Below are 26,663 nucleotides of genomic sequence, written 5' to 3'. Positions count from 1 at the left end.
AGGTTATAGGTGAATATCATTGTATTATATATATATTTATATGATATTAAGAACAATCTTAAAACTTTACATAACGTGTAATGTATTAGAACGGGTAAAACATGTATACATTATTGATAGATACAGGCAGGGATGTACTGCCAGTTTGTTTCTATCGGCATGTCCTATGTTACCATCTATTGCACCGTTCAAGTCTAGCGATTTTTTGTATTGTGTCGGGGAATTATGAATAACTCTGTATAAATGAAAGTGTACAAATGAAAGTTTCAGTGTTTCTTTTCCAGGAATCGATATCAATCTCACTGGCGGATATGCTTCCGGATATTACCGTTATGTCATTGTGGGTGACTCTAATGCCTTACAGTGTGCTGTTCCTCACAGGGAGCTTTATTAAGTTCCCTTTACTAGAGAGAGTGTCCAAAGCTAAGCAGCTGCAGTTGATGACTGGGGTCTTGCCCCTTGCATACTGGTTCACATGCTTTATATGTGACTTTCTCTACTACATAGTTGTAGCAGGCATCATGGTGTTGGGAGTTTATACTGCTGATCCTCTTAATGTCTTCAACCAATCTGAAGAACTGAGTATGTATGTTTGAAGACTTGAATACCAGAACTGGTTCTATTTATGTTCGTACTCTCATGATATGTGATTCTCATTGCTGTCTTATTGATGACATTTCTTTGGCAAAGAGGAACGAACTTTTCTGCATATTTGTCAGTAATTACATTTTTAGCTGAAATCCCCAGTTCAGCAATAGACTAGTCTACATGAATACTCAATACTTACTAGTTCTTCATTCAACAAATGTATTTCTTTCAGGTGTGTTCTTCTTGATGTTAGTGATGTATGGATTATGTGGTATTCCATTTGCATACACCTGTAGCTACTTACGAAGAAGTAATTCAGGAGCATTTAATGTACTTAGTCTAGTAAATATATTGACTGGTAAGAACTGTATTATCCATTATCTTATAATGTGAGTGAGAATAAATGTGTGGGTATTTTTAAGAAAAACTTAAGCTATCCATGTGCCAAGCACTACACATATGGAATTTGGGGAAATGGTTTCATGCATTCTCAGCTCTTAATACTAGAAGACTAGAAAAATCATCCTGACTGACTGCCATTAAGATACTTGGTAGGAGGTTTAGTTTGTGATTGTGTGGACTGTGAGACAAAGTAGTCATGTAAGTGGTTACCACTGTTATGGAGGAATCTATTTTCACTGTAAAAGAGGTTTTCATAGGTATAATACACATCTATTAATAGTTAATGTATAATTTGTTACTCCGTTTTGTTTCTGCTTCTATTTGCTTATGCGAGTTCAGGTGTTGTTACTCCTAAGTACTTGTAATACAAAGCATGAGTTCCTTTGAAAAAATCCCCAACTTAACTCATATTATGGCATGATAGAACCTAATTATATGCTGTGCCTGCTTTTGTCTTGCATGTAAATAATTGCATGTGCATACACATACACTTTTTCATTTCTGATTTGTCCCTTCTTATTTGTAGGATTGATAATGAGCGTGATAGTATATGTTATGCTACTGGCAGAAGAGTATAAAAGTGCTGGAAATGGCCTTAAATATATTCTACAATTTATTCCACACTTCTCCATCACATTTGGATTTATGCGCTTCTCAGACCTGGTCATCAAGAATAATAGATGCAAAATTAAGACAATATCATGCCCTGGAAATGATGTTTGCTGCCGTAAGCCATTAATAGTTTTTTACGTTTTACAGTGTAGAGGACACTTGGTTTTCATACCCATACAGTGCCTTACCCATATAGCAGAAGAGGCAATATGGTGGATAACTTCCTGGAATAATTAGTTAAAGTAATTTGACATATCAGTTTCAATGATATAAAGTGAGGCATTGTGACCTTCATTAAATAACTTAATGTCAGTGTCATTAACATTATTAGTAGCGCATCAAACTCAACTTGTTTGGAAGCATGTGTAGAACAAATCACTAACTGGAATCTTGTTTTACCGTGGGAAAAGAGTTTGATGTTGGAGTGTTGTTTATATGCAGTTTCAAGAACTTTAAAACTTGTTTTTCTTTAAACCTTCTAAAATGTAGTTAGTGACTTCTTAAATTACACCAACATTACATCCGAGTCAGTTCAAGAACAATTTTATTCAATGTGTCAGACTTTACCAATTTTTAAAAATTCTGTGTTCTGTGCATTAAATTAATACTATGCAAACTGCTGGAACCTGAATTCCTGATGAATGTATATTCATGGTTTGTTTAACAATGCAGTCATTATCTCATAGAAAAGTAATTATGTATAATAAATTAGAAAGGATATGGAAGGAAATAATCAAGGCCACCCATGTTACTAATTAACTGTGAGGCAGTTCTACACATACAGAAAATCTAAGTGAAAAAGTGATTGAATTAAAAGAGTAACATTTAGAAAAGTTTCTAGTTGGTGTACTTAAAACACATACCTATATGCAAATTGAATCAAAACATTTATCTAATCATAATTTGTGACAGTTGTTTATTTGTTTGTGGTTTATTTAATAACACAGGCAGTGGCTGAGTCTACTCATATATACACACAACACACATTGGGTCAGATTATAGGATAATTATTGAAAAGGATATGGAAGGAAGTGGCCATGGTATACTTAAAGTACTATCCTGGAATTTGATGGAAGAACTAGGAAAATCGTGAAATCCTCAGTCAAAATAAGTGGTCTCCAGGCCACTATTTAAACTTTTGATCTTCTTAATACAGAGCAGTAGTGATAACCACTCAGCTGTGACATTTGTTTTGTAGCATTAATAATTAGGCTTTCCAACACATCATTCATAGAAAGTTTAATGTTTTGTAATTGATTTTCTTCTTTTCTTTTCTTTCCCAGAACCTGGCTGCAAAGATAGCTACTGCCCATACATATATAAGCCCTACCTAGCATTTGCAGATGATGATAATCCAAATGCAGCTGGTGAACAAATACTATATATGGCAGTAGACAGCATACTTTACTTTGGCCTTATATTTTTAGTGGAATATAAAGTATTTGATAAATTATATGATATGATCATGAAGAGAATCATTGGAACTGGAACTGAAGTACAAGAACTTGAAGATGATGTGTTGATGGAAAAAGAACGAGTCCACAAAATAGCAAGTATGTTTATTTTAAATTTTAGTTTTTGGTGTTAGAAGCTTTCTACTTATGTGTGACAAGTTTATTATTTAGTGTTCTGTCTGACGCCAGGTCCATATGAACAGGATCCTTCCATCCTTTTCTCGGACTGGGACCTGTTCATATACGTTCTTGGCAGATGATCCAGAAGTGGTTTGCCATTGCCTTCTTCTGTGTGTGAATGGAGTAATTGTTGGGATGCCACGGAGAAACCGGGGAAGCCCCCGGGGGAAAACTCCGTGTTGCCTAGACTACTGCCTTGTCCAACACAAGTTATAAATTCGGGCACCGCCGGGAATCGAACCCGAGACCCAAGGATTACAAGGCCAGCGTTCTAACCGCTAGACCACCGTGGCAAAATTGTTTTTGTCCTTTGGTGAAAGAATTATCAATAAAAATGTTGAGGCTGTACCTTTCAACAGTTGAATTTTGTTAATACATCTTAAGGGTAGAAGTGTTTTCTCTGCATGAAAATATATTTTATCTGCTTTGTAAACTTGCTCAAGAAAATTTTAATTATTTCTCTCATGCTCTTGTCTGAGCCCACCTTCTTGATTTAGTTAGGTTACATAGGCCAATTTCTCATTTGCAGCAGCCCCTCTTCAATGTGGGACTGATGACATTATGCTGGTCCATAATATAATGAAAAAGTTCAGATCAGCCTTCACAGCAGTAAAAGGAGTAAGTTTTGGTGTAGCCCCTGGTGAATGTTTTGGGCTGCTTGGTGTGAATGGTGCAGGCAAGACCACCACATTCAGGATGCTAACTGGAGATGAAATTCCTACTAGTGGAGATGCACTGATTTCTCACTACACACTTAGGAATGAAAAGCCCAAGGTAAGAATTCTTAATTAGTAATACTACACCTCTCTGAGACAGTATCAAAATATTAATTCTTGTAATGAGAGATTGGAATCATTTTCCCTCATGTATGTTATAATGCAACATCAGCATTCATAAATAATGTGTTGTTTTACAGTTCCTTGCACAAATTGGGTACTGCCCACAATTTGATGGCATCAATGAGACTTTGACAGCTCGTGAAATGTTGAAACTCTTTGCTAATCTTCGTGGAATTTCACGAGTTGATATTGACAATGAAGTCAACAAGTGGCTGTCATTGATGGGTGAGTTGTGAAATCAAATTTAAGCAATAGTGACTAGTCACGTTCATTCATTGTGCTTCATTCTTAGTATATTTAACAATGCATTGTCAATGCACAGGCAATATAGCATTAAGTGAATTGAAAAGGATGTGGAAGGAAGTGGTTATGGCCTATTTTTAAGATCCTGCATCTGCATCTAGCAAGAATGCTAACCATTATAGTCAGCACTAACATAAATGTATATATACCATGGTAGACTATTACTAGTACTAAGTGGATGAGGGATGTGTGTTTGCCTAGTCTTTTCAGTTTACAGTGGAAGTGTGCATTCATGTTTCTTTAACATATATTTCCCCCAAAGAAAGATGAAATAAGTGGTTAATTAAGGATACTTAAATGCATGGAATTTGATGACTTATACTGCTGTATTGTTAGGAGAGTAAAATCTAGGAGGCATCGTTTTGATGGGAAACGCGTGGAATGCATGCAGAATTCTGGTGAGAAAACCTTTTTTGGAAAATGGAGAACATTCAGATAGGAGGTGGATGGGACTTGCTCAGGATCATGTAAATGGCAGACTTTGATGCTAGTGGCGTAATCCTTCAGGGTCTGTTACTGTGGAAGTTGTTAGGGTCTTATTTATGATAAGGTGACATTTTTATTTAAACATTAATAATATTCCTGGACAGGACTTCAGGAGTATCAGAACAGACAGTGTGGAACATACAGTGGTGGCAACAAACGTAAGCTGAGTACAGCCATGGCACTGATAGGGGATCCTCCAATTGTGTTCTTGGATGAACCTACAAGTGGAGTTGACCCTGTGGCCAGGCGGAACCTGTGGACTGTGTTAACATCTATCCAGAAGTCTGGCCAATCTGTAGTGCTTACTTCACACACGTATGTTATGTGTTCAGTAATCCTCTCAAGTCTTTTTGATATGTTGTCATCCTTCACAGTTGCTTTTTTCTTTGTGCTTATTATCATCATCATTATAATTTATCATTGTTTTTCATTGCTGCTGCTACTTCTACTACTATTACCAGTTGATAGCCCAAGAGTATTTTATTAGTTCTTGTATTATATATAACTATCAAAGAGTATTCAGCTTAAAATTATTAATTGCTCAGTTTGTCAGTAAATAGAAAATATGTTGTTATGAGAACTAAAATTCTCCTCTGAAATTTTTTGAGGTGGGAGATAATCAAATTTATTGATGAAGCATGTATTCTGTATCAGCAAGTCACAAAAATTATACTCATATTTTGTATACTTTCCACTGACAGAAGAGATTCAAGAACATTATAGTGAGCACTTTATTTCCTTCAGTGCTGAAATGAGATTTTAAGAGCTACACTGCTACTGAGTCACATACAGAAAAACCAATTTTATAGTTGATAGTGTGCCTGTGGATTCTGAGGGATAATAGGGATGGCCAGTTGCAGCTATCAGTTATCAGTTATTCAGTTAGTAGTACACATTTTATCAGTGGAAATAAATAATAAAACCCATTTTTCATATGAATGAAATTGGGAAGGTGCGCTTTTTGGTGTACACTGACATTCCAATGGCATTCTTCATGCCACATTATGGAGTTCATTGTTACACTGATGTGATCAATGTCATTGTTGCACAGTATGTTTAGACAGTGACCTGACATCATTCTTGCACTAATATTCCAACCAGGATGGTGGATGCACAGATGTGTCCAGACTTAGTGGTGAAGTCAGGGGAGAGGTGGCCCATTGGGTACAGCCCCAGTAGTAACAATTGAGGGGGGCTAGGCCTCAAGAAAGCAAGCAATCTGGGGAAGGACCTGGGTGGCAAAACCCCTGAGTAATAGTCCTGGTTCTCCTGAGGTCTGGATGATCTAACCTGAGATGGTAGAGGTGCAGGGGTGTCCAAAAAAGTGAAGGCAAGACCAAGGGGGCAATGCCACATAGGGAAAAGAACCAAAGTGAGGCAGTTCAGAGGGTGCAAAGGCCTGCAGGGACCAGCAGAGATCCAACCCATCATTGGTAAAGCCCTTCAAGGGCACAAAATGGATTTCCAAAGCTATGATGAGCTAGGCACAGGAAAGAAAACCCAGGAGGCATAGCTCCAGGAACAGGAAGCACAGCAGACCAGGCCCCAATAAAATGAGCATCCTGAGAAAGAGTTTCATAGTGTAATTTAATAGAATAGGAAAGGCTTACAAATTAATAAGATTGTTGTCACCAATAGTTGAATGTAAATTGGGCTTGACTAAGCAAGCACTCCCTCTAGCCTCTCATGGCTCACACCTCCACCCCACCTCACACATCCAGACTGATCTGAGTCTGTCATGTTTTCTTCATTGGGGTTCTGTGTAGTGTACTCTTGTTTTGTGTTGTAGCATGGAGGAGTGTGAAGCACTGTGTAACAGGTTGGCCATAATGGTTGATGGACAGTTTGTATGTATGGGAGGTATCCAGTATCTGAAACAGAAATTTGGACAGGGTTTCACTGTAATGGTGAAATTGAGGGTGGGTGGAACCACTGAAGAGGCTGTGAACTCAGTGAAGAATGAGATGATGAACAACTTTAATACTGGCTGTGTTCTCAAGGATGAACACCAGGTAAATAAAGGTTTCAAACAAGAAATTCATTTTAATATTTTTAGAGCTAGGCAGGGATTTTTTTCATCATCATGTTTGGCTCTGGAGCTCATCTAACTTCCTGTTAGTCAGAGCACAAAGCTGATCACCTATTTCATTCTAATGCTTATTTTAAATATGCATGAGGCTCCACTACCTTGTACTTCTCATGGCATGATTCTTATTGAAGTACAGAACCAATTTTACCTTTACTGTAATTTTTAACAGTTACTTTGCTGCAGTGCCTTGCATCAAATAATTCACAGAAGTTCTTCTGTTTGCATGGTACATTTCCCAAAATTGTTCTTCAATAGCAGTAGAAAAGCTGGAAAAGACTACTTGTAATGGTAGTTTGAACTTAAATAAGTATACTGTCCAGTAAAATCCCTTACCTTGAAAGTAAATTTAATATTGCTTGTAAGGTATTCAGGATCTTTCAAAACCTTCTACAACAAACCTGGGTCCAAGTCCAATCACATTGAAATTATTATATCCTAAGATGAAGCAGGTTATATTATTGTAAAAAATGTATAAATTTACAACATACAAGAAAATCTTAAAAATTAAAATTAAACAGTGGAAGTTTCAATTTAATATGTCTTTTTGGTTTAAGCAAGACAAATATTAAACACTGCTACACTTTTCTTATTTTTCCTAAGACATTTCTACTTTATGTGGGTCATATGTCAACTGAGCCTATTAAAGTATGATGCCACATCCATGCTATAGGAGGCAGACGGGTAGGGAAAGCTTTTCCGGAGGTTATATGGAGGTAGTTTTCTACCACTGGACATCCTTCTTCTTGACCAACAACCAATTAGCAGAATGATATCTTGCTTGCAGGTTTCATAAAGATATTAACCAGACAGATGCTGATGATTATTAGTTATAAACTTTGTACAAAATTACTGAAGTAATTTGAAAACAACAGAATACCAAAATTATAACACACACGCATAAGGAAAGAGAAGTTCAGGAAGGCCAATTGTAGAGATGGCATGAAATCATAACATGCCATGTGGCCTAATATCTCAAACATAGTGATGATATTTAAATTACTTGAAGAAATCAACTGTGGATTTCAATAACAGTTTCTCTCAAATGAAAGTACCTAATATAAAAGATGCTCTTGTAATAATTCTGGAGTTTTTTCTTTCAGTCTAGAGATTTGATAGTTACAATTACAAAATGCTGCATACAAGGATTGGTTATTAATGGTCTGAGAGCATTATCCATTTAAAAGATACTTGCATTGCTGGCTGAATAAAAGAAGTCATTTACATTGCCATGTAACAGAACAAAATAATTCAATATGTGACAGATTCAGTATTACTAATAAATATTTCATGGAAATATTTTTTCAAGAAATTTTGTATGTGTACATATCTATTTGAATAGCATCTCATGTATGTTTATTTATTTTCTAGTTACATACTTGAAATGTCTTTGCTTTTCTTTATAACAAAATTAATTCTACTAATTTTCTTAAGAACAATATAATCATTTCTTTTTTACAGGGGCTGCTTCATTACCATGTGACTGACCCCAACACACCTTGGAAATATCTCTTCATGGCCTTGGAGAGGGTCAAACAGAACTTTGACTTTGTGGAAGATTACACTGTCAGTGAGACAACACTGGAACAAGTGTTTCTTTCCTTTGCAAAGGCACAATCTGTGAATTTGTGACCACGATATTCAACTGGCATTTCTGTAAATATCTCGTGTATTATTAAAGGACTATCATCATAATCTTTCCAGTTCTTTCAGCAGTAAGCATGGAAAATTTGATATCTTCAATTCCACAGTATCTATCCTGTACATATTTTATTTCCTTACAATGTTTTATTTTACAAAGAAAGATGTCCTTACTGTACCATGTCCGTATTTCCACACGTTTGTCTGACATCCCCTTCGTATTGAACATTTTCATGAAACTCAGAATGACTGTCATGCTTTGGAGGTCATTGTATTTGTGGGATTTTACCTGCTTAAGCAGAAGGATATGCAAGCCCAGCAAGGGAGGGGCAGACAGCGGTGTGTTTGACAGTGATGTGAGGACTGAAGAGTATTGGTGGCTGATGCTAGAGTTGGGACCAACACTCTGCTTGGTCACTCTGTGGAATCTAGGAAGAAGTTGTTATTGGTTGGAGGTTGAACCATTGTCAGCTTGGCTACAGAGCTGTGACCAAGGAAGATGGTATCATTGGCTGGAGGCCATATCAGTATCACCTCAGCAATTTGCAAGGATGAAGGAAGCTGTTGTTGGTTCGAGGCTTGGCCATAAAATTCAAGAAGACATCTAGAGCAATGATTCTAAGGTGTGTAAGGTTGGAGCTGGATCCAGGGAGCAATCAGTGTATAGGACCATTTTCAGCGGGGACCTCTGGTCTATACGCGAAACCTGCTATTGTAAAGTATTGGTTGTATCCAGATATTATTAGAATGAGCAAATCGAGGAGAGTAATGTGGGTGGGGCATGTAGCACACGGGGGAAATGAGAAATATGTGCAACATTTTGGTTGAGAAGTCTCAAGAGATAAACTGTTTGAAGGACCAAGGCACTTAAAATGGTTCACAGGGTTCGATGGTGTGGACTGGAGAGCTGGATCAGAATAGGGACTGATGGCAGACTCTTCTGAACAAGGTAATGAATCTTTTGGTTCCATAAATTCACCACCTTGTCAAGAAGCTAGTATGCATGATATGTTTCCATTCAATAGTATTTAGTTGGTCATCTGTAGATGGGTAATGCGGATTATCAGCATCAAAGTAAACTTGTATTCAGCATTAATATGTCATGGTTGTTAACAGTAGTCATCAAAGTTAAATGTCATTGGATATTTTAACACAGTGGAAGTAGCTACTAGCATCATTGTTTGCCTTGGCTCGTAGTCCGCAATGGCTTTTAATTTATGCTGGTCCACAATTGTTGGTTGGCTGTATGTGTAACACTTCTGAAAAAATTACTATTGACTTTTCCTTTTCATAAATTACCGAGCTCAAACCTCAGAATCTTTGATTCAGTGCTTTGTTTCATATTCCCTAGAGCAGTGGTATTCAACCTTTTTTGTTCGCATACCCCCAGATATAATTTCTCTTCAACTTTGTACAGCCAGAGTTGTTGGTGTATAATTCAAGTTATACATATTATATAATTACATCTAAAATAAATTACATTACTGATTATTCAGTGTTTATCATAAAATAATATTTTTTTTAAATTTCACATACCCCCTAAGATTCTTCGCATACTCCAGGTTGAATACCACTGCCCTAGAGCATAACTTTTATTGCAAATGTTAAGTGCTGTTGATTATGACATCCTGTCCATCATAAACGTGTTTAGACGTGATAGCAAAAATTTAATTTACAGATTCGTTTGTTCTGTAAAATGTAACTCTTTTTTCGAAATTACAACCTGCACAGACTCTACAGTCTGGAACAGTCCTAGTGAATAATTGTTCAAATGCTTTCCATTTGTGTAGAGTTCAAAGCATTAACAATTCTAAAACTCGATCAAAATTTACGTTAGCAGAGATTTTTACTGTGATTTGCGTCATCGTATGTTTCTATTATTTATTCTTGTGAAGGTGTTTCGTACTTATTATGTAGGCATATTTATCATCCGTCGTTATATCGATACCTAGCGTTAATCGTTTATCGGTCACTGCTGAGCAAAGTAAACAGAGTTCTTACAGTTCTCCGTGATTACTTTCACATTTTACAGCTTACGAAAATAATATAAATCAAAAGTTAAATATTTTTTGATATGCATCACCACACAGCTAAAATGGATCTTAAAATAATAAGGTGGAACTGGATTCATCTGGCACAGGATAGTGACCAGCTTTTGTGACTAATTAATTGGGGTATCTGTCTTCAAATAGTATTTTTTTAGTGCAATTAAGTAAGGTACATTCCAACGCACCTTGTCTATATTCAACCCTAACAAGACAAACCAATTTAAGTTGGGAAACCCTGCATTGGATCACCAAGACATGTCGAGTTCTGTCGGAATAGTATTGTGTTACTTTCCATTGAATGTTAGTAGTCTCCCTGATAATTTATGACGTTGAAACCGGTAATATTGAAGTGATTCTGTTTATAGATCTTGGTTAATTTCTGTTTACACAGAATTTAAGCGATCAAAAGTAACGGTTCTCTCGTGTTTAAAATCAGCCGTAATTACTGCCGTACCGATTTCCAGCAGTGCATTAGCTGCAACAAGGGAATACGCGTACAAGAATTCAGTATTGCCATTGGTTTCGTCGTTTTGTGTGTGAAGATGTTCACGTGTAATAGGTTTGCATTTAAAATGGAACATACTGTGTAATGTTTCCAGTTTGTGAATGCTCCTTCCCAAACAGGATGTTAGGTTAGGTTAGCTCAGATCAGCACCTCGCAGGAAGGTTGAAGGAGGGCTGAACAGCCTCCTACCTCTTACGAATTTATTTCGGAAATGCGAACCCAGAAGAATTATTGAATAATTTTTTAACTAAACCCAAGTCTGGAATTTATTTCGCCTGGACAATTATAAACATATAGCCCATTTCTGATACTAATATTAATTAATAGACTGCAACCATAATTACACACCAACACATATGTGACAGTTAATAAAAAGACGCCAGAAATGGATCGACAAATTCAAAGAAAGACAACCGACCAATATGCTGCATTAAATAATATGTTACGTCTTTAGAAACGTAACTGCATTAACATTAGAGCAAATGTATGATATAAAGTTATGACATTTTAAATTAAATTCCTCCAATTTTCAAACCTCTTCTGCCCTGAAAGTGGCACTCCCCTGACGTATCTCGTGATCTGATGTTTTATACAGCTTTCCGTATCTGTCAGACACTCGTGACATTTTTATGACTATTCACAAAGGTCCCGTCCTTGAAAAAGACACTAGTGTAGATTCAAAAGGCATTCATTGGCAGATTGCCTGTGGGGAATAAAAAGATGTGGGTGCAATGGGATAAAATATTTTTATATTATTATAGGAAGAGAATGTCAAACTGCTACTCTGAATGGTAATCTTTTGATTTGCTTCGGAAATAAAATGCATCCTGCGAAGTCAGCTAAAGATGGATTGACCTTTGCTTTATGAACGAAGTACAAACACGTGCTTACACATACTGCCATATCTACCACCCGTGTTGATCGGTATTGTTATGTGGCTGATAAGCTCCATAGTTTTAGGCTATGGTCACAAGCATATCCTTATTTCAAATAATTTTAAATGATAAAGAAGACAAACTCAGCAGCGCCATGTAAGCATCTTTCGTAATGACAGCAAATATTTAGTTATTGAGTTACATACTACTTTTCTCCAAACAGAATAAAATTTTATGGAACAGAAAAATTCATTTTGGAGAATGCTTGCTACCATGACATTAAAAAAAAAATTGTCTCCCCATCTCATGTCTAAAGATGAAAAAATTAACATTTTCAAAACTGTAGTTTTAAATTTTGTTTTTGTGCAGTTGTGAACTTGTTCTCACCTTCAAGGAAGAACACAGAAGTTAGGAGGGAGGAAGTAACAGGACAGTGAAAACTGCCAGTGAGGAGCTTCATAAATAGTACTCAGCGACAAACAATGTTAGGGTGACCAAATCAAGATTTAATTGGACGCGGCATGGGTTACATAAGAAATACATACAAAGTTTTAGTTGTAAAACCTGAAGGGAAGGATTTTAGGATCGTACAGCATTGAGAACGAAGAAGGGAAGATACCATTTTTGAGAGTCAGGCATAGAAAGGAATATAATATTGAAATGGATTGTGACGGTGAGGACAAAATTTATCTGACTTAGGATAGGGTCCAGTGGTGGGTTCTCCTGAACACGGTAATGAAGCTTGGGTTCCATAAAATTGGGGAGCGACTACTAGCTTCTGAAGAAGGAATCTGCTCAATGGAGTTAGGGGCATAATAAAGAAGCTGGATAGTGGGTGTCTGACGTCATTTAGCATGTCTGCATATTTAGTTACTGCCATCAATATGATAGACCGTTCTCTCTGTTTTATCCTAAGAACCAGATTTAAATTTTGTAATGTATACAAATTTACCTTGCGTATTGGGGATAACTACAAACATGCTAGTCATATTTAATTTTCGGTTGAATGAAGTATGTGTGATAAATCAATAGTTACGTTCAATCAGTTACTTTAGGATTTTATTGTATGGTCAAATTTGAGTTCGAGTAGAACGAAACTTTTCTTGTTTAAATTAAAATATAATTAATATCACATAGCCTGTTCAGAAGTGCGATTTATGCGCCTGGATATTTTAAAATGTCTAGCAGATTGTTTCTTTCAGTTCTCTGTTATATGGTAGTATGGTTCTTGGTTTTGGTTCAGGAGTAAGTTGCTTAGGTTGTTTTATGTTTTCAGCATTCATTTTCTCTCCGTTCTGTAAACCAACGTTTTCGGTAGAACAGTTCTTTCCATTTCGCAGTGTGCAGGTCTTTTCTGCAGGCAAGTTTGAAATCTCGGCATCCTGGACACCGTTTTCCAGTTGCTTTCTCTGTTCCGTTATCGCATTTCTTAAACTATGTTTCACATCATGAATGTGCCAATCCTGCTGGCGACTCAGTTTTCCATCTTCTGTCTGGTTTGGATTTTCTTGCATTTCGTTTTCGGATGTCCGTTGCAGCTTTTGAGTACCAGATTTGCTTTTGTAACTGGGGTAATCGTCAAGTTCTATATGTTTTACTGCCTCATTTTCTTTTGTTGTAGTCTCGTCGTCCTTTGTGACAACTTCTTTCCCGTCACCGCTTTCATCTAGTCCGTTCACATGGTCATGTTCCAGTTCTTGTGTCCCTTTATAAGTATTCTTTGGTACAATTTCTTTTACTCCATTCTCTGGCTTCTGCTCTAGTAATCTTTTTTGGGAGCAAAGAATTTGTATTCCGGCTGGTTCTGGTATCTTTATCTGAGGCTCGTATAATTCTGTGTTTCTGGGGCCATATTCTGGTTTCGGGGCCATCACCTCGAGGTCTGAGGTGGCAGCCGCGGTTCGTTCTTGTGGCGGAGGGTCTTCAGCGCTGCTTGATGTGACAGATGATGTCATTGACGCATCCGACTCCTATTGGGGGAAGAAATCTGTATAAGTAAAGTTTATATGGGCCTCATTTTTCGGACTTGTTAACGTGAAATTTCTCGAAATGTGTTGCAGTTTATTACATACACAATCCTGTAAAATGATACAAATTTACGAGTTCGTCTGTTTACGTAAATCTGGCCACTTTTCATGGATGATCAAGTTTCTTTATTGTTCACGAAGCAAATCGATGTCTGAATTCTGTTTTGTCTAAATGATGTTCCTGAAATTCGAGATTCGGAACACGAATTTATACAGTAGCCTTTGAAAGCGTAGGCTTACTGATTGAGTTGGTTTCATGGTTGAATGTTTTTTACAGAATCTAACGAAATGTCCTTTAAGAGATCGAACCTCAACTGGGGTCCGAGGCTCTGATAAGCGCTAGCTGGCTGAGCTCGTAGCATACATCATAAAACGGTGCCTAGCAGGGGCTTATGAAACTTTCTTGAACTAATTCTAGAAGATTCACGTTGTTTCTGTCAGAGTACGAAACGAGAGTCGATAGAATAACGCCAAACCCACTTCCTGCAGAAGCAACAGCGGAGAAGTTATTATCACCGTCTACGTATTGGGCTTTTCTGTATGACTCACGGGAAACTAATTTTAGAGACTACACCACCCCTTTGCAGATTAATCAACGACTCTACGACATTTTGCCACACCCTATCGATTTCCTAGTTATGACGTAACATATAGTCTCTTTGCCCCCACAAGATACATCTGCGTATCTGCGCCATTCTGCAGATGATACCAGGATCCTGCCTTTGCTTTTAAGATCAAGAGATCTTTCACAGTTTCCGTCTAGGCGTTAGCTTGAAGGCGGTCATTTCTTGGACCGGTCTCGGTTCGAAACCTAATAGGGGAATGCCTGCGTGTCTTTTGATCCTCATCAGATGATTCCCACCGTTTGTTCGCATAAAGATAAAAACAACATGTGATACAGAGGATGCTAAGGCTGGAATTGAGCTGCAACTTCAAGATCTTTCAAAACCCGTAATATTATGAAAAAAATTAGTCTGTTTTTTTATTTTATGTACTTCAGATAATAAAGTGTTCATTAAAAATTAAATTTGATATATCCCTTCCTTTACTTCCATAATAATATTAAACCCTTTGAAGCCTATATGTAACACTACAGCGTTAACCAATTTTGTAATGGAGACGGATTGTTTTCTTGTGAGGCAGGAACTGGGTATTTGAACATTAATAAAAACAATTTCGGCTTCTAGGGGTTAAAATAGCCATTATCCACACGTGCTTTTAGTCGTTCTGCATATCAAGTACCGCGTATCATTGTTTTTTCAGCAAACCTCAAGTCAAAATAAACTTCCTACTCGTTTGGCGTGTAACACTTGCATCCCGCAGCCTACATTCTTTCACTGATGAAGACGCGACTCTGGTCTCATCAGACTTGTTTTCTGCACTTGTGGTGTTGTATTAGCACAAGACCAGAGGAATGTTGTTTGTCTCTCAATTATGAGGCAGCAGTAGGCATACTTGATTCACTTACGTTAGAGTTGACTTGGCGGTCGCTGGTGGATTTACCAGGGAAAGGTATTGGTGGTGCTGGGGCTCTTCGTTTCTTTTTGGGTTTTGCACCCTGCTGGGTGTACTTGGTCTCATCTTCAGAAGGCTGTTCATAAGCTAGAACAACCAAACATTGAAACTCTGACATCTGTTTTCTTAACATGTTCTGATTTGTGTTGTCTTACCAAGAGAAAACAAAATTAATGCGAACGTATTGTAGTCCATCAGACGACATAAAATGAAAGTCACACACTGATTGAACTTTAGGTTAACAAAGCTGTTTAAATTAAAAATTTAGAATTAAATAAAATTCTGATCAAGAATGACGAGTAGGTAAGGGATGGGGATATGTGGTACTACTACACCAATATTCGCTGAAGATATTGAAGAAATTCACGTAAACAGCCTAACAAATACAAGTTTACAGACTTTCCACAACACCAAAATCTTAGTTAAAAAGACATATATTAATTCCAAGGTACAGGTTTACCAGAGATTACTTACCAGAACCGTCCTTAAAGTTTTACATGAACACAAAGTAGATTTAAAAAGTGTAACATAACACGAAAAACGTTCTGATTTATAACAAATAAATTATACAAACTGAAACACAAGAGAAAGGATTAATAGGGCTAGTAACAGCCTATATTTAAAAAAAAATATGATAGGGCGAAAGGAATTACAAATGAAATGAAATGTATTACACGCTCATGTTTCCGGTTTTGGACTGTAGGCCTAGTATTGCAGATTTTAACAGATTTTAAATTGCTTATATTCTTGTGAATTATCATGTATAGGTTGTCAGAATTAAATACAACTGTCGCTTCAAGCCTCCATTTTGTCAGAGTGTCTATGTTTATTTGTTTATATATTAATTTATTATAAGATTAAAACGGTCATTTTGGGAGGAATTATCTTTTCACAAATATTTTATTAAGTTACTTGATTACAAGTCGTATCATAAGGACCCAACATTTATCTATTGTAAATATTCGCAACTTTTCCGATGTTAATTTTATCAAGAACTACCTCATCTTGAAACGGGGACACTGAAGTGTTAAAAAAAATTAAATTCATTGCATCTACGGCTCTCAGAAAGACTTTCGATCTTCGCCTCTAAACTCAAGGTTCAGAATGTGACTAACTAATGGTGACTTGTTAAAATGATTGTTAAAGTGTCGATTACGTCTAAGATGCTGCGAAAGCTGGCGATGTCTGTGATGATGAAACAAAATATGTTACATGAATTTGAAGAAATTTGATGCTTGTCTGTGAAACATTGCTTTCTCTTAAGGAGTAAGGATAAATTAAATAATACTACCACAATACATACATTTTCGTTAATTATGGTTAGGCAAAAGATGCGATGATAATTCAAATAAATCTATTCCTACTAACTAGGGTTAGAAGAAACACGCTAGAAAGTAAATTTAATAGATCAACTAATAGTATTGCGTTTCCTGTAATGATCATAAATAATTTCTGTTTTAGCCAGATACATTTTCATTTATCATGAAAATCGATTTAAAATGATGTTATAGTTTTTTCCAGAATTTCTGTTTTTAAAATGTCACTTCAAGAAGACCAACAAGAGAGAAAAATTATCTGAGAAGACAGCCATTGCCAATACTACGTCGGATTTCTTTGATGAAGTATGTAAGTTACTGTAGCAGACTGCTAAAACCTATCAATGGTAGCAAGTTGAATGAAAGTTATTTATTGTTCAAAAAGCGAAACAGTGATTCATATATTCTTCGTGTTTTAATATAAATAGAGCAGGAGAATGGAAATTCTGATAAACACTGCTCCATTCAGTGCCTTCAAAATTGTAATTACCGTTACCAAGCTAATGAAAAATGAATGGGGGCTCCGGGAGAAACGCATTTAATTCTATTCCCTGCGGTAACTTCCATGTGAAATATGTGAAACGTTAACATTTAAGAGACATGCACCTAACGTCAACAGTCATGCCTAATTGGAATGCATATGTGCTTCTCGTTATATAATTGGCCTGGTGATGGCCTCGAACGGAGCATATGTACACTCTGTGGAAAAAGATAACTTACACTGAACGTAGAGAGTGGAGACTTTCCGGCTGTTTTTAGTGCGTCTAGAGTACTCGTTTGAACTCCGGACTTCGGTTTATGTTACAGGGATCCGGACGACTGTTGCTGCCTATTTGTACAGATGACTCTACAGAAGCTGTAAACAAACCCCACGAGCCCATTGCTCCGGCTGATCGCACTGTTTGGGCTTGGGTTCGTGAAATCATCCACATTTACGGAGACACACGAGACACAAGACCGATTAGTCTGAAAGCTCCTTTAGACCGAGCGTTGGAGTTCAGAATCTAATAAATCGCGTCCAGAATTTTGATTTACATGTTGGCAGTGAGATCTGTCGTATCTTTTTTACATTCATATGAAACAGTATCAAATATCTTAAAACGGCACCCAATGACAAAATGACGAAGAAATTAATATTGTCACTTTAGACCAAAAGCTGGCGTGTTCCATTCAAATCCAGTGTTTGTTTGTTTGTTGATCCTCTTTAATGTTATATTCAAAGAAGATTTGAATCCAAAAAGATAATTGATAATTATTGAAGTTTCGGGGAGCCGCAGAAGTTTATGGACAACACTTTTTTTACAGTCCATGCATTGCTTGCCGAGTAATTTAATTCTTTGCGAATTTTAGGGCAATATTTAACGCATGCCGAATTTACTTTATTCGAATTTAAAAACTTTCGGGACCTGCACTGGACACGAACATGAATTGTGACTGAGTCAAATTACTAGCGATTGTAACTCACATGATACTCCTATGATTATGATTCGTGCATATATTTCCGGCACATTCACGCGTTCCTCATGTGACGTCACACCATTGTGAACAGGAGCTTCGATCAATGTCACTAGGGCAAATACACACAATAGAAAATACGACACGCTGAATATTTCTGTGTCGCAGATAGCTGACTACGTGGACTCAAATGCTAAGTGAAGGTTAAACTAAACTATCAGCAGCTTTCAATTTTGTCAAGTAGTTTCCGGTCACTGCTAAATAGAGGAGAATTTTAGACCCTACATGTCTTCGTGTCCTGTTCGGCGTTGTCTATCGTCTAAGTATTTATAAACAACAACGTTTCGGAAGATGGATGTATTTCTTTCTTCAGGTGGTTTAAAACACTCAGATGATGGATCACAACCTGTCGCACTGTGGTGTGATACAGTGCTTATAGGCCTACAGTTAGAAAGAGGAATCAAGGGTAGATAGGTATCATTATCTGGAGTAATTTCAATATCTGCAGCGGAATATTTAGTGCTAATTAAATGTGAATATGTTATATACAGCGAAATGCAACGGAACAGAACTTAACCCAACTTAACCTAACCTGACCAAACCTAAGTAGTCTGAGCTATTTTAAGGTAGTACCTTGACATTTCCTGTAGGACCTGAAGAAGAAATACGATAAACCCAGTCAGTTTAGTCGTTGTTCTGACCGTAATTTAAACGAGGGATCTCCCGAGCATAGCAGCTAAGGCAACTAGCTCGATAGAAGATAAAAGAGAATATTTATTTATAGAACTAGAGCCCGATGTTCGTAGCCCGTCTCAGAGCAGAGTAGTCACTGAACTACAGTATAGCAAGTTTTATGATTTAATTCGCATTTAAAGATGTCTCTCTTGTGGGTTATTGGGCCATGTAGTCTGGTTTACCGACGTTTCAGAGGTACTTGCTCCTTCCATCACCGATCTCCCTGATCGCAACAACCCAGAAGACGTACATCTTTAGTTACGTACACAATTTGGACGAGGTGTGTGGGCCAGTCAGGGAAGATGAAAATGTAAGTCCGTGAATAAGTACAGTGCTCATACCTGTTTTCTCTGAGGGCGATACTGGGAAGAAAGCTTTGCGAATCGCAGGTACAGGTGTCATTTGTCTGCTTCCTGTGTCTATGTTGTTAGGTGAATTTTCTGTGCTAGGTGTCACCATCGGGGTTATTGACGGTGGTGACAAAGGCCTGTTAAGTGAAAGCATAGTGCGTGCATTTGGAGGCACTGGTCTGCCGGGCGGTGAGGTCGCCCTACTAGGTGCAAATGTGTGACGTGAATAGTTAGGTGCAGGCGAGGATCGTGAGCAATTAGAATCTGATGTTGATCGTGAGCTAGGTGGAAGAGAGGATCGTGAATTGGTGGATCGAAGCAACAACTGTGACAGAGGCTGTGCTGGTCTACTTGGAGGTGATGTTCGGCGGAAACTTGCTTTTCTAAGTAGCTTTGGTGTCCATGTCATGAAGCGACTAGCTGCACTTGAACTTGCTGGGTTAATGGCTTCAGAAGCCCTTGATTTACCTTTGTCTGGTGAAAATAAGTTCCTGTGGAAAGAAAAGAGAGAACGTTTGTAATTTTACTTTTGTTTGTATCCAGTATAATTTAATTAGACTCTTATTAATAAACCTGTGGAGAAGGTAATTTATAAAGGAAGTTTGGTGAGGGTCGACCATGTGGTGAACATTATGATTTATTTTGATATAGGTTCAAAAAAACCCGAACAATCGTTGGGAAAATACAAAATATACTTTTTTCTGTCCCACTACACGCCTATTGGCGCTTGGGGGGAGCGGAGGTATAGCTCCTACTCTTTCTTGACCTCGACACTAGATGGGGGTGAGTGGTCAGCATCACGCCCAGGCCGTGCTTTACCCCTGGGAAAGGATCCCTGTAGCCATTGGACAGGAGGCTGGATGGGCCCCAGAGCCGGTCTGGACGCAGAGGCTAGAGGAAAAAAATCCTCTGCCCCTGTCGGGGATCGAACCCCTATCGCCCAGCCCGTAGCTAGTCACTATACTGACTGAGCTATCCCGGCTCCACCACTTTATGGGGTATGTACTTCCATGTACCCGAGACAGACCTTGTCCCTAAGGTACATAGTGCAGCAGCTATTTCCGGGATAGATATTGTTTTTGACACGTGCTACATGTATTATATAATTTTATTGTTAGAGATTACTATATATTTTACGACAGTTATTATTATTATTTTGAAAGCCAATTCTTAATAAGAAATACGTTATTAGCAGTAATTTAAATGAGTGTCCATCATTCTGGAAAAAGTCTGATACAAAATTCAGGATATTAGTAAAGTCAGTCCAAGCTATCACTGCTCTAATCTAATCACGTAATGAGTAACTTGTTACAAATTTGAAGGCCACTTTAACGTCAACCTTTCACTCCATCTTATTGAAATCAAACAGTGGCGATATCAGTGAATTACTAGTGGCACTGCGCGTGTGTTTAAGCCTCTTTTAAGTCAACTTTCCCATGTTCCTTCTGTAATACTGTACAGCTTGCATTTTGTTTTGGTACAAATAAAGTAATAGGTCTATATGATGTATTTGATGTTTTCTGCTCATCGTGTGCCACAGACATCGGGCATGCCATAAAATTGGGGGGGTGAAATTGCGGGGATGCAGTACTGCACTGAATTACACATATGTGGACAAAATTCTGAATGGCAGTGCACAATTCTCCTTCACCCTTCTCCCTTCTGACGTCTGTACCAAGGTGTACTCGATCCTCATACACAGTGACACACTATCCAAAAAATAACCTGCTATATTGTCTAATTCCTGTCCATGTAGTTACAATTATTTAATTTTACTTACACAGTGCTAGTGGCTTCTACGTATCTGTCATCTTTAAGTTTATTCGGTTTATCGATATATTTATATCTTATCTTCTCTTTAAGATCTATAAACCTACAAAACATGTAAGACCTCAAAACACTGTTAATGATTCTGTAGGGAACGATGTTTTTCTAGAGATGGGAGCTGGGGAAGTTAAAAAAAAGACGAATATTTTACAAAGTAATTTTTAAAGTAATACTGCCACGAAGACCGACTGCCAAGTAACTTGATGTAAGTTTAGACCGCAAACTTCAACACCTTTCCCAACTTATCCCATTTTTCATTCGACGTTGGACAACCTGTTTCATACTGAGCAGGTTAATGTGTAGGTAAAGCTCTGAACTCGGGATGTGCTCGTCCTTTATCTCGGCTAGGTTACACGCTGTCATGCCATATTCTTTATGGTCTACGCCAAACTCTCCTTGTGAATACCAGGTAGTACCTTAAAATAGGTCACGACCAGCTATTGTAAAACCACTGCCCATCTTAGGATGGCTGTCGTCTGGGCTGTAGCGCCATATAGTCTAGCATAAGTTTATCAACGTTTCAGAAGTCCTTGCTGCCTCCATCTGCCATACTACACGACGCTACAACCCAGAAGACAGCCATCTTCGGACTCACCGCCGCGAAAACTTCAAATCCTAATTATCCAACTTACTGAGCGCTGTAGATGTAGCTTTACTCGGTCCTTCCAGCCAAATGCCGGGAGAGGGCCTAAAAATAGCCCACGGCGATTTCTTCGCCCATCCCTCCCATCTTATTATAATTTTATATTGTCGTTTCTCAATGAATGCTGTACATCTTACACAGATTACACAGAGCCTTTAAATAAATTGATATAGAAACAAACGAAAATATATTCGACGCTGGTCTCCTGGGTTATGAAGCCGTGTGGCCTTGTAAGTGGTTACCAAAGTTTAGGAGGAACTTCTCCAATGGTGATACGGGTGATACGTTCCTCCAAAATGTTTGTAATCACCCACAAGATTACATGGCGTCACAGCCCAGAAAACCACAATTAACATCTTCACCGCCGAGAGAACCTGCTCTAAATCTCATATCCTAGAGGGATTAGGAAAGCAAATTTCTGTTTAATTCTGCACAGTTGATGATGAGGTTGAAATGTGTGTTTTATCGTTTGGAGATAGAATGTAAAATGATTTTTCCCTTACTGAAAATAAATGTATAACAATATCATGACCAGACTGTCAATTGCCTGCGAAGGTATTTTATTTTTGTAGTTATCCCCTATTTTCTCCAGTGATTACAAGAAAATTCTTAGATATTGTGCTCCAGTATAAATCACCACAATTTCATTCCAAACCACGGACCAACTTGTGTTTTTATGTCGTGTGTCATCACGTATGTGACATCACATGAAAGAACCTGACGTACAGACAATGACAATGACATGACCTGTTCGCAATAAAATTGCCAATACAACAAAAGATACGTCATATAATCGGAGGTGGACCACAATTATATTTCGTTATTAGCTACTTCTGTCGTTGGTACAGGATTATAAGGGTAGTTAACGTCCTTACACTGTCAAGCATACGAGTGCATAAACATATAACGGGGGATTTCCATTGGAACTGCAGTTTTGTTTTTCTTAACGTCCAGTTTCATTTTCCAATTAAATCTTTTACCAAATGTAATCTTTATCAATAAAACAGAGTGTACATGGGAAGTATATAAAAGGTGGGCGTGGCTTCTATCTAATATTACTGCACCAATATTGAAGAATAACATGAGACAAAAGAAACTGACAGGGCTAAAACAATTAAGTTTCTGAACGTATCTATCTTCTTGATTTCTTGTTAAAAACGCGACGTTTCGGAGACTGGAATCAAGACGATGGATGATGTCCAGAAACTTCGTTGTTTTAACAACAGACCATCGTCGCAAACCCTCAGATTTAGTTAACTGACAGGGTATTTAAATAACCTTTAATAAGGAACCTTCCATTGGAAATTAACTTATATGAATTGGAAAATGAATCTTGATTACAGACCTACCAATTGGTTTTAGAGATGCAATTCACAATAGAATAAATAAAACTCTGACGTTCTTATCTGCAGTATTTTCAATATAAATATAAACTAATTACCAAGCGTTGACCCTAAACGATGAACGTCGTCGCCCCGTTGTGTTAAATGTTTCATTACTGTCGTCAACATCTTCATGAAATGGATTTAAATGTTCAGGATAGTCATAAATATTTATGGTGTTCCTTCTGTGTGTCATGTTTTAACAAAAAATATCACAAGGTATTTATTTTATTATACACATTTGCACGTCACTGCACTTCACTTGAAAAGAAACTATTTAATTATATCTCGTTATCATGTCTTGACGCCTTGCCACAAACTTCCTGTGTGACGACCGTCTGTTCACTTCGAAAGTGAAGCAACTACTGAATCTGTTTTCTCGGTGTATCCACCAGGTGTCTCTCCGTCGAGCTAGAATTTATTAGCTCTAACAATTAGTTGCGATGAACTGTTTACTGCCGTTTACAGCTACTTTATCTTTTAAAGTGGCAACATTGCGTAACGCGATAAGCCATAAACACTTTAGATGCCAGTATTCTGGAACTTAAGCCTTTTAAAAACATTCAGAGTGTTTCAATCTTAATTTGCAAATTCGCTGGAACTGGTATAAGAATGTAGGCGTATGGTTGGTTGTAGGTGTAATTGTCCATTATTGAGGGTCAGCCTAATGAAGGATGATCACGTCGCAGAATCATCACTTGCATACATATTACATAGTCACATTTATTTCACTTGCAAGAAGAGTAATTGTAAACGGGAAGAGTGCACGAGAAACCGGACACTTTGTTTCAAGTGAGGAGTTGGTGGAGAGTTGTTAAATATAGAGGCTGTTCTTTGGGGCAGCTTGCCGTAGTTGACCACTTTGTCTGTGACCACTATGTCTTTTATTAGCCCGAGTTATTTCATTGAATGTCAAATTAATCTACCACTTCACGCGCAGTCCTATGCACTAGTCGATATCTGCTGTGCGAAGGGAGAGAGAAAACTAATTCGTTAACATTACCAGATACGTAGCTTAGCATAGAACTGAACTTAAGACCAGCAGCTGGTAATTACCGTTAACCTCATTGCAAAACAGTGCGTTACGTAAGCATAGAAACCGGGGTGGTGATAGGCAGAACTACTAACATGCTTTGGACCTCTTTCCTTTGTCCCAAGAGGTGTTTAGTGCTTTAAATTTCGAAGTGGAGTAGGGAACAGATTGACATAGGTTCGTGAAAACTGGATTGAAATATAAGTAAAAAGCACTGGGGGGAGAGGGGATTTTTACCCACTTACGAATTTTCTCCGGTAACGAAAAATAGTGTTCATAATTGTCTCGCTTATATTTGTTTATTTCATACTTCCCTTGTACATCAAGCATGAGGATAACGGTTCCTATCTACTTTGTGTTCCTGGCAACTTACATCCTCCATCCGTTGTTGTCCTGACGAGACCCTGTCGGTCTTGTCAGCACTTGCAGACTGTTAAAGGCGTTATTGACACTGAACTCCATTGTATGCAAACTAAAGGTTTATAAGAAATACGCTAAGCAGAAAACAAATTGACGTCAAAAGAGCAATACGAACTATGCCATATCATAGACATCGGCTTTTGACAGCACTCTGTGGCAACTGTAATGAAAGAATGTCACTGGGGCAGATTTTTCCCAAATACTCAACTGGCAAGCTCAACCATCTCTCCATCAGAGAACAACGCATTGCCGTCGGGAAAATTGAATCTGTTCATTCGATAAAATTTTATCGTGTGATTATGATGTGATCATCGACTGTTGTCGGAGACTGGGACGGTCTCCGTATATTCAGAATATTAATCAAGTTTAAGAATGTATGTAATAGAGATAGAGGAACTTGCTTTTATAGCTCACTGTTAATATCATTTGTTTCTGGAGCCGTCTTATTTTAAATTTTTGTACAGCGGCTATAAATTCTTGTTCTTTGACTAAACCTCTGCTGTCGTCATTTAATTTTGGAACACTATACCTTGTCTTTTCATTTTCATTAAGTCCTTATAGTAGTTTTGTCATGCTTTTAGTATGAGCTGCTGTATATTTTTTGTGTCCCTTTTGTATTTAATCCCTTTATTATTCGTAAATATGTATTGAATCGATTGCTCTTTCCGATTTGGCTCACAAGCGGTTCCTTGCGTCATCTCGTAGGTAAACACGTCCTTGTTAACTCTGATGAAGGACAGTGGATGTGCGTGGTACAGTTGAGTGTTCAACCAAACACAATCTCAGATTGACTGTAAAAATTATGTTGTACATTTAGAAATCTAATATAGACCTAGACATAGGAAACTTTGTATTTAACTCTGAATGAAGAACGTGGATAAATGCGGTTATTATTTAGACCTAAGAAATGGTAAAACAGGAGAACGGAAAAAAGTGCGTAATGAAGATTTTCATAATAAGCTATTATCAAGGTGATTAAATGAAGGGGGTGAGACAGGCAGAGCATGAAGCACGCTTGGCAGAGAGGGAGAATGTACACACAATAAGAGTTGGAATGCTACGAGGAAAGAACAACTTGGGAGATTTTTGTTTATATAGCGATAATATTAAAACGTGCCTTTGAAAAGATGATAGGAAGATGTGGACTGAATTTAAAAATGCTAGAAGACTGCTGGTATCAAATCTGAACTTATTTTATCTCGGAAATAACCTTCTTTTTTGCTCCGAATGTTGGAGTTGGACTGCAATGTACATTCTTAGAACATAAGTAATCTGCACTGTTTCCTCCTTCGTATGCAGATTCCAGATACCAGAGAAGGTGCGTAACCGAAGGTTATCTAATCTACTTGTTTATTACAGGAAAGCAATGCATTCCATTACCTTTATCCAGAATATTTTGGAATTATCCTGTGTGTTTACATTAAACTACGCCCAGATCAAAACAAAAACAAAAGAAAATCACTCTGGCGATACGTTTAGTTGTACTAAAAAGATATTTAACATTTAAACCCCCATCAGCTGCAATTAGTTATTATGTTTATTTCTTTATTCGGCTAAATTGTTAAGTGTGTTTATAATCATAAATGTAACTAGGTGGATATTTGAAAAATATAAATAACAATACTAATATTAGTAGCTAGATGTGAGTAAGGATGACTTACATTACGCTCCAGTCATCTGAACAGCGTGCAGTATACTTTGTTGGCTATTTATTTTGAAAGGAAAACAAAACCTACAAATTCCATTTTCATTTCGAAATATTTGTTTGTGGGTCTATAAGGTAGGTAGGCAATGCGCTGATCGTTGTGCCATGAGCAACATGAATGTATCACATGGAAATGAATGATCGTGCAATCTTGGTGCTGAAATCGAAGTTTTCGTGGGTCGGTAGAACGATGCACCTGCTCCAAGGCTTGCAGATTATCCAACGTTCCCACATGA

General features: G+C 37.6%; 2 protein-coding genes across 5 annotated transcripts in view; one reads left to right on the top strand and one right to left on the bottom strand.

The window, feature by feature from the left end:
- The window catches only part of LOC110840980 (phospholipid-transporting ATPase ABCA3-like), a 33,072-nt gene extending 24,427 nt beyond the window's left edge, over positions 1-8,645 (top strand). For 3 of the 4 annotated variants that reach the window (XM_087358102.1, XM_087358105.1, XM_087358104.1), the window contains 9 exons: positions 285-582; positions 821-946; positions 1,517-1,717; positions 2,886-3,155; positions 3,766-4,010; positions 4,153-4,300; positions 4,969-5,179; positions 6,654-6,876; positions 8,412-8,645. In XM_087358102.1, the coding sequence (XP_087214228.1) occupies positions 285-582; positions 821-946; positions 1,517-1,717; positions 2,886-3,155; positions 3,766-4,010; positions 4,153-4,300; positions 4,969-5,179; positions 6,654-6,876; positions 8,412-8,582 (1,893 nt within the window). In that variant the 3' untranslated portion in view covers positions 8,583-8,645. The remainder of the gene's footprint in view (positions 1-284; positions 583-820; positions 947-1,516; positions 1,718-2,885; positions 3,156-3,765; positions 4,011-4,152; positions 4,301-4,968; positions 5,180-6,653; positions 6,877-8,411) is intronic. The other variant, XM_087358103.1, reaches the window with a different exon arrangement.
- A 3,859-nt stretch (positions 8,646-12,504) lies between these two features.
- Positions 12,505-24,746, bottom strand: LOC110840981 (uncharacterized). The gene is made up of 4 exons (XM_022086290.1): positions 24,676-24,746; positions 19,409-19,908; positions 15,515-15,648; positions 12,505-13,989 (listed from the first exon to the last, which is right to left on the bottom strand). Coding segments are annotated over exons 1-4 (1,425 nt in total). The 5' UTR covers positions 24,678-24,746; the 3' UTR covers positions 12,505-13,200.
- Positions 24,747-26,663: the final 1,917 nt, after the last annotated feature.

This window comes from Zootermopsis nevadensis, unplaced genomic scaffold (assembly GCF_977971745.1).
Source record: "Zootermopsis nevadensis isolate Lab colony 2312 unplaced genomic scaffold, Znev_1.0 Znev_ptg000029l, whole genome shotgun sequence".
Lineage (NCBI taxonomy): Eukaryota > Metazoa > Arthropoda > Insecta > Blattodea > Termopsidae > Zootermopsis > Zootermopsis nevadensis.
The sequence above is the reverse complement of the archived record's forward strand: the minus strand, read 5'-3'. Positions and strand labels throughout refer to the sequence as shown.